We start from the raw sequence: 8390 nt of genomic DNA on the forward strand, positions 1-8390 counted from the left end.
AGAGATTTACTATTTAATTTCTGAATATTATCATTATTAATGAGTCAATTCTTATACATTTAGAGATTTATTAAAACGTTTTTATTTTTTATCAATGAAATATTCTTTTCATTTTTTTCTATTAAAAATATATGAAAAATAAAAAAAAATTTAAATTTAATTTTGCGCTCAATAAACTCTCTTATTTAATTTTTGAGTATTATTATTATTAATAAGTTAAGAACATTTTCAAAAATTTAAAATCTATAAAAATATTTTTATATTTTTTCTTTATTAACGAAATAATTCATTATTATCCTCCTTATTAAAAAAAAAGAAAAAAATTAAAAATAAAGAGAAAAAAGAACTAAAAAAAGAATAATTTGATATTTTATTATATTTTAACAATAAAAATAAATGAATTAAATAAAAAATTATTTTATTGATAAAAAAATTTTAATATATTTCTTAAAATTAAAAAATTAACATATTAATAATATTAATATTCAAAAACTAAATAATAAATCTACCTTTGCACAAACTCAAAACCACTGCGGTCAAGGCGAAAAAGGAACTTACATCTTGCACGGAAGAAAACAAAGACGTTCCCACAATAGGAGTAAAGGAGACTCTTGCTCCCAAACGAAGAAGAACTAATATTTTCTTCACTTTTTTTTTTTATTTTCTTTGCTTTTATTTTTTTGTGCTTGCAAGTTTCAAAGGCAAATGCACATATGATATCAAAAAAAAAGAGGAGACTCACCAGACCTATGTAGAACTAGTAGTTTTCGGCTGACCTACAATCCAATTGGAAGTCTTGCTTCCTCTCTCTACTTTTTCTTTATTCCTAATATGTTCTCTTCTTTTAAATTTTCTCATTCTGCTCTTTTAATTTGCAATGAGTATAGTTGGAGTGGTTATTTTATTTATTTTTGCTAGAAAGTTTTCGAAGTCTCCTATTTCTAGATGCGGCAGCTCCTGATTCAGAGACTTTGAGTATACCAAGAATGATCGTTCTTTAGTATGTCCCGATCTACATTTGGGCAACTCCACTAACATTGGCATTCTCCTTCACCGGCTACTCCGATTTCTTGGTTCATGGGTTCTTGAGTGTTTGAGCCATGGTTCTGTGGTTTTTATCATCTTGGGCCTGATTTGTAATATTTCCGGGCCTGGGATCTATTATTTGTTGGTTCGGCCTTTCTTCTTAATGGGTTGATATTCTGAAAAAAGGAAAATGATTATATAGAAAGATAACTGGCAAAAGCTAATTGTCTGTCAAAGAAAGAAAATACAAATAATATTTCCTGCCAAATTCTTTTTGTCCAGATCAAATTACAAATGGTCTGACATGTCAATTGAGGAAAACAATTTTAGAAATATATATTATTTTTAGAAAATATTTTTTTATTTTATACAAGTTAATTTGTTTTTATTTTTTATTCACTTTAATTATAAATAATAATTTATTGGTTAATTTTGTAGTACCTTTTATTTTATATGCATTAAAAAATTAAAATTTATTAATTTTAGTAATAATTTATTATTAAAATAATATAGGTAAAAGGTATATTAATGTATTTTCTTTAGTTATTTCAAAAGTATTGTTATTTTCTTTTTTATATTATAGTATATAAAAATTAATTATTATAATCTTATTATTTTATTTAATAAAATTTAATATTTTTGAGATGACTAAAGTAAAATAGCTAAAAAATTCTGAAGATAGAATATTAGTTTTTTTTTAATTAATATAAAAAATTAATATATTTGGGATGGAGATATTTTTAAAAATATTTTTTAACACTAGAATGGAATGTGAAACGGCTCATTCAAATTAGATTTTCATGCCACGTTTTGTCCTCAAGCAATTTGTGGAAATTTACAGAGAAGCATGGCAATGTCTAATTGGTCCACCTAACCCCCAAGTGGCCCACAATTTCTCTTGCGTAGCAAACCTAATGACTCACCAAATCTAATAGCCACACAAAGCGTGCAACTCCTACTTGAAGTGTCCGCCCACCGGCGGACTACCACAACTCTACTTCACAGACGCTTCCTCCACCGCTTGGATAAACCTCTCCGGTCTGCCACATTTCAGAAACCTCCACCCAACTCAAAATTAAGCTGACCCAGTAAGCAAAAACAGTTTCTTGCTTGTAAATTCATCATCTAACTAGCGACACTGTCTCTGATGAATTCAAGCCCACAAGTGTTCGGCCAAACGATACCTTGGTCTTCCCCTTTTTGGAGGCTGCATGAATAGGCAGAAATTGTATACCAATTCGTCCATCTTCAAGTTTGGGTACTTGAAGTTGTTGTCTTTAAAGCAGTTGAAACTAGTATGGCTATGGTCTCAGTTTCACACCCTGTCTCTTTCAATTCCAATGTCTTCTCGATACGGCAAGAGCCTCTATTGGCATCGCATGCTTCTAGAATTCGCTATCGCCTCGCTACTCGCCGATGGTTGAACTTCAGTTCTGCTTCTCCTCCATGCAGGTATTTTGAATTCCTGTGCAGTTTCTGGTTTTGCGTTTTGGGGTGTGGTTGTTTTTAAGAGAAAATGAAGGAAAACAGAAGTGTGTTTGTGTGTATTTAGTTTTCGCAATTATGGGTAAATTAATGGTCTTTGCGGGCTTTACGTAATTGGATGTTCCATGATTATTTAGCTTATTTGTTGTTTCTCTTTTAACTGAAAAAAAAATAAGAAGATTGTTTTCTGTTTCGTTGCTGAGAAAGGTAAAGAAAATTTGACTGTTAAAGACTTATTTTTATACACTATACATTTTGAGTGTAGCTGGGGTGGTTGGTTAGTTTTTGGAGCCCCAAAAACTTCACTTTTTTTTTTTTTTTTTTTTTGGGGGGGGGGGGAGGTGTTTGGGGGGTTAAGATTGAGAGAGGCGACAGGAAAATGTCACCTACTCTATCCAATTGAAAAAAAGAAGGTTTTTTCAATTGGTCCAAAATAAATAAATTTTGAGCCTTGCACATTTTCCGGAGATGGATTTGCATGGATGCATAGAGTCGATGCACAAAGTGGGTGTTGTATGAATGCATACATGAGCGGTAACATGTGAATAATTTTCTGATAATTCTGTGTGGCAACTAAGTTACATTTCGGTTATGATTTTTGTTGTTCTTGTTCTGATACAGGTTCAACAACTTAAATTCAAGGTGCTCAATTACAAATTCTGACTCACCATGCAGCCATATTCTCACTGATGATGAGATCCCACAAGATGTTTCAGGAATTGAGCCTGATTGTTCAGCCCCAATCATTCATATTAAATCTGATATCTTAGAGGTTGAACCTCTGAGTTTGCTAGCTGAAGCAACTTTTGTGGACAGTCTTTTGACAGCATTGCCGGTATGTTCTATCTTATCTATAGTGACAGCATTGTCATTAATTCACTCTGATCCTTGTGCTTTGAAAGTTCGCTCGACTTGTCATATGTGGTAACAAATTGCTTTCTTTGGTTGTTCTGTTGTTTGCTTCTTAGGTTTTATCAGAGGAGGAACAAAATGCCCTTGCAGCAACTCCAGCCCATCCAGTTGGATTATATGGTAAGGCTATTCAGAGTCTGATAATCTGTGGCACTAGCTTTAAATACATGAACTCTTTTTAGTGTCAAGCAGATGATTTAGTATGCAGCTTAATCATTTTAGGATCACAAAGCTTCTCCTAAGTGCAAGTTATTTGTTTGAAATTCTGACATGGAAGTCCTCCATGGGAAATTTGAGACCATATTAGTATTTTAGGTTGCAAATCAAGTAACATGATAGTTCCATGTTAAGAAGAATCCACTTCTCATGATCATGGATTTTAATCAGCTACACTGTGTCATTCAGTGAAAGCCTATTGGATACTGGAGGGTGTATTCTGTATTGTTCCTGAGCTAAGAAATTATCTTAAGATGTTTCTTGTTTGATGCTCTCACTTGCCAGTACCATAATTGTTTCTTTTTTAGTATGTAGGACTAGTATATCTTCACTGATAGTGTTTGCTTGTTGCATTCAATGGAGTATGAGTGGAATACATTTATTTTAGACCAATATCTACTTTATTTGCTTAAACTTGCAGGTTCTAGGTCAAAAAGTGTTTCGGGAGTCTGTTTTGACTATGCTCTTATATTGCTTTTGAGTTTTGATTTCTCCTGAAAATCAATTCTTGCTTAATAACGTCTCTTGATCTACCAATCAGCATAGAGATAGTTTAATAAAAAAAATTATACTAGAACCTGTGTACTTGCTAACATGAAGGACTTGTATGTTATAGCCTTTTATGCTAGTTGCCTAGCTGGAAATTTAGTGGAACAACTATGGAATTTTGCTTGGCCTTCTGCTATAGCATTGATTCATCCTAGCCTCCTACCAGTGGCTGTAATGGGTTTCTTCACCAAGGTTAGGAATTTGTCCAATGAGTTAATTGAGGCTATACTTGTAAATGTAAAGGTGGGAGGATATCTTTTAACAAGTTCTATGCTGCACAGCTTGCAATAATTGTTGGAGGTCCTTTGGTTGGCAAACTCATGGATCATTCTCCCAGAATACCTTCTTTTATTGGTCTAAATGTAATCCAGGTAACTTTTGTCGCTCCATATATTGTAGTTGGATGGGGACTATATGTCTATATAGTTTCCAATTTTTTCTTCATTCTGCTCGTCTCAGGTAGCTGCTCAGTTGTTATCTGCAACTATGATTATTCGTGCACATACTGTTTCTCCCACTTCTGCATCATCCATTCTTCTCCGTCCTTGGTTTCTTGTACTTGTTTCGGTAGGGGCTATCGAGAGGCTATGTGGAGTAGCATTGGGGGTAGCTATGGAGCGGGATTGGGTTGTACTGGTAGTCCTCCCTGTGCATCCATGATTGCTTCATATATTTATTGTTTTCTATACACTGCATGCTCTAATTTAATGTTCTCATTTTTTGCAGTTAGCAGGAATAAATAGGCCAATTGCACTTGCGCAAGCAAATGCTGTTCTTAATCGAATTGATCTTCTGTGTGAGGTGTTCACTAAATTTATGATCTCATGAATTATCCTTCTGTAGTTGTGCAAGCGCTACCATATGTAACTTGTTATCTCCATCTAGTGAGGAATGTATGTTTTTGTAGATGTCGTGTACAGAGCATTCCAATTTCCTCTATTATGTCAGGTTAGTACATAAAGTGAGTTCAATCACTAATTGCAGATAGCTGGAGCATCATTATTTGGCATTCTTCTCTCCAAGTATGATCCTGTGACCTGCTTGAAGTTTGCCACTGGTCTAATGATATGGTCATTGCCCATTATGGTAATCACTTTTCTGTTATCTTTCATGCTAAATAATAGGTTTCACCATTGTTTCTAAGTATCAATGCCATTTTTCCAGATTGGTCTCGCTTTGTTGACCAACAAGCTATCTACTGGGGTGCTTGACCACACCAGATTTTCCCAGACCTGTTGCAGAGAGTCAAATGGAACAGCTGTGGATGATAACAGCCTAGGTAAAAGTTGCAAGAAATTATTATTCTTAAATGGATTGAAATTTCTCATTATATTACCTTTTTTTCTTTGGATAAGCAGTGGATAGAGGTCTAGAAACCATCAAACTTGGGTGGAAGGAATATATGCACCAGCCAGTTCTACCTGCAAGCCTTGCCTATGTTCTCCTATGCTTCAATGTTGTTCTTGCTCCAGGCAGTTTGATGACGGCATTTTTAACTCAGCGTGGTACTTATAAGACCTCTTTTCCTTATGTTATGGATTTTTAATGGGAAAAAAAGGATCCAAGGTTGTATTTTGGTTTGAAGCTGTCAACCCATGTTTACAACTGTAACAGACTTTTTGCAAGTGCCTGTTACAATTAGCATTTTGACGATACACTTAAGAGTATAATTACTATGAACTTTTATTTTTTAAAAATTCAGTAATAGTCATCTTTTTTGTGCAATGATAATGTAAATTACACCATGATTGTGTTATGTGCTGGATTTTTCTTTTCAAAATTTTTATTGAAGACGTTCTTTTGGAGCTGATTATTGCACCATTTTGACATGCCAGCTGTGGAGAAAGTAAAGGATTTTCAACTTGCTCTAACGTGATAACATCTTCCTTTCATTTTATTGTTCTATTGATGGTGGTTTTAAGCCTATGAGCTTCAATTCAGTAAAAAAATTCTCATATTTTATTGAACATGCTAATTTCCATGAACTTATGGAATCTTTTACAGGAGTAAATCCATCAATAATTGGTGGGTTTAGTGGATTATGTGCATCCATGGGTGTTGTGGCAACGTTCTTATCTGCAACATTGGTCAAGCGATTGGGCATTTTGAAGGTTACCCTTTTTTGTTTCTTGTCTTGTTATGGCTCTATTACAATTTATGGTTCTACATCCTATATTTTGCTTCCCTTTGGCGCAGGCAGGAGCAGCTGGTTTGGTATTTCAGGCTTCACTTCTCATCTTAGCTGTGGCTGTTTATTGGAGTGGATCTCTTTCCCGGCAGAGCCCACTTCTCTTTTTCCTGGGATTGATTGTAAGGATCACTTCTTGTTTCTTTTGCATATGCAGACGCTGAAATTGATTTACTAAAAATTTTACTATTATATTTTGGTACTTTGAGAAATAATGCTTGAAACTTATTGGATAAACTTGAGCCACATTGTGATCCACTGCCTACACTTTTGAGAATTGCTGTATCAGGACCCTTGTATGAATACCAAAATATAGCGGATTTATCCATGTACCCTGTTGCACTTGTAATAAATTTGGAACTCGAAAGACAAGTTGATGACACTCTACATGCAGGTTTTATCAAGGTTGGGACACATGTCATACGATGTTGTTGGGGCACAGATTCTCCAGTCGGGGATCCCATCTTCTAAAGCAAATCTTATCGGGGCGACAGAGATTTCAGTTGCAAGTTTGGCAGAGTCATTAATGTTGGGAGTTGCAATAATTGCAAATGACATTTCACATTTTGGATTTTTAGCAATGCTGTCACTTTTATCAGTAGTTGGGGCAGCATGGATGTTTTGTCGATGGTTGTCGAATCCAACAGATGAACAAAGAAGTCTTTTCTCTATCAGCCTAGGTTATAATTTTTAGCGTAAGTATTTGTATTTTCAAATATACTGTCTTTGAACCAATGGGCATCATTGGTATTAGATTCGTTTCTAAAGCTAAGAGTTTTCAAGTTTAAACTCCTACCAAGGAAAAAAAACTTTTATTAGTTAGAGAATGCATCTTCTCTTCTGGATAAACTTATAATAACGTTTTTTTATTGCATTATCAGCAGTTTCCAATTCGAAGGAACACAGATCAAGGCTTTTAACTGTTACAGGAGCCAAGCTAAAGCCATTTCAGAATACATGTTCCAGAATCAGCATGTGTATAGCAGCCACAGAAGGCCTTGAGGTAAGTCTTCTTTGGCGACTTAGTGGGTCAGAGTTTCTGTAATTGCACGGCTCAGTTGAAATAGCATTGTCACTTGACTTTGTATCATATTGGACAGTGTCCATGTATAGTGGAGAGGAGAATGAAAGGAATTTCTTTCCCCCTAATGCTGTAAAAACAGTTGAAACAGGAAAAAAAAAATTGTAAAGGTTTTGATTTATTTAATTCTTTGGCACCCATAAAATTTTGGTTGGGATAGGCATGGCTGATTCCTTTAGGGGCGATTTTGTTCTTCTGAGTACAGCACAGCACAACACAGATACAGATTATAGAATGTTGGACCTCGCTACTCGCACACTATAATGCCATTGCCAAATTGGTATTTTTTGCTCTTCGTCATTCGCGGAATCATGTTTTATTTTTAATAAGGTTATACATGTTTTATTTTTATTGTTAAATTATATTTTCATATTTAATAAGGTTATTAATTAACATGTACATAAAAAATATAATTTATATAATTTTTTAATTTTCTACCATTTGACTTTTTTAATTTTTTTACAATTTTTTTAACATAATATATTAATCACAATAAAATAAAAACTTTAATATATATGTTTTGTTTTTATTTTTATTTTAATAATAAATAAATTGTAAAAGAAAAAATTATAATCAGCATTATCAATTGATAATATATGTTTCCTTTTTTGTGTAAATAATAACAAATATAAATATAAAAATTTAAAATTATATTTATATTTATATATTTATATTATATAAAATTAGACTCTAAAATAAATTGATAAGTGTTATTAGGTATTAGAGATTGGCAAGTCACACAATTAATTATACATGATTATGCCATATGTTATAAATTTATAATTTTTTATATATTTATAATTTTATTTTTAAATGAAATAATAATTAATATATATGTTAAATACAATTTAATATTTTTATAATATATATATATATATATATATATATATATATAATCTTTTGGTTTTCTACTATTCTTTAATACAATATATT

At 32.9% G+C, this 8390-nt stretch overlaps 1 protein-coding gene across 2 annotated transcripts; it reads left to right on the forward strand.

The window, feature by feature from the left end:
* Window positions 1-1959: 1959 nt before the first annotated feature.
* LOC110621181 (solute carrier family 40 member 3, chloroplastic) lies at window positions 1960-7583 on the forward strand. 2 transcript variants are annotated; one of them, XM_021765329.2, is made up of 14 exons: window positions 1960-2478; window positions 3133-3346; window positions 3480-3543; window positions 4256-4380; window positions 4470-4559; window positions 4648-4824; window positions 4915-4989; window positions 5173-5274; window positions 5353-5467; window positions 5547-5693; window positions 6193-6299; window positions 6385-6498; window positions 6771-7071; window positions 7258-7583. In XM_021765329.2, the coding sequence occupies exons 1-13, from the start codon at window positions 2324-2326 to the stop codon at window positions 7068-7070; spliced, it is 1785 nt and encodes a 594-aa protein (XP_021621021.1). In that variant the 5' UTR covers window positions 1960-2323; the 3' UTR covers window position 7071; window positions 7258-7583. The 2 variants fall into 2 exon arrangements, with proteins under 2 accessions (XP_021621021.1, XP_021621020.1); XM_021765328.2 differs by having other exon boundaries at window positions 1961-2478; window positions 7261-7583.
* The last annotated feature ends 807 nt before the right edge of the window (window positions 7584-8390 follow it).

This window comes from Manihot esculenta, chromosome 8 (assembly GCF_001659605.2).
Source record: "Manihot esculenta cultivar AM560-2 chromosome 8, M.esculenta_v8, whole genome shotgun sequence".
NCBI lineage: Eukaryota > Viridiplantae > Streptophyta > Magnoliopsida > Malpighiales > Euphorbiaceae > Manihot > Manihot esculenta.

What these genes read in the sequence shown, in the direction of transcription:
- LOC110621181 (XM_021765329.2), top strand. Translation starts at nt 2,324, where the DNA reads ATGGCTATGGTCTCAGTTTCACACCCTGTCTCTTTCAATTCCAATGTC. An exon ending in TCTGCTTCTCCTCCATGCAG is followed by an intron (nt 2,479 to 3,132) that starts GTATTTTGAATT and finishes GTTCTGATACAG; the next exon opens with GTTCAACAACTTAAATTCAA. An exon ending in GAATTGATCTTCTGTGTGAG is followed by an intron (nt 4,990 to 5,172) that starts GTGTTCACTAAA and finishes CACTAATTGCAG; the next exon opens with ATAGCTGGAGCATCATTATT.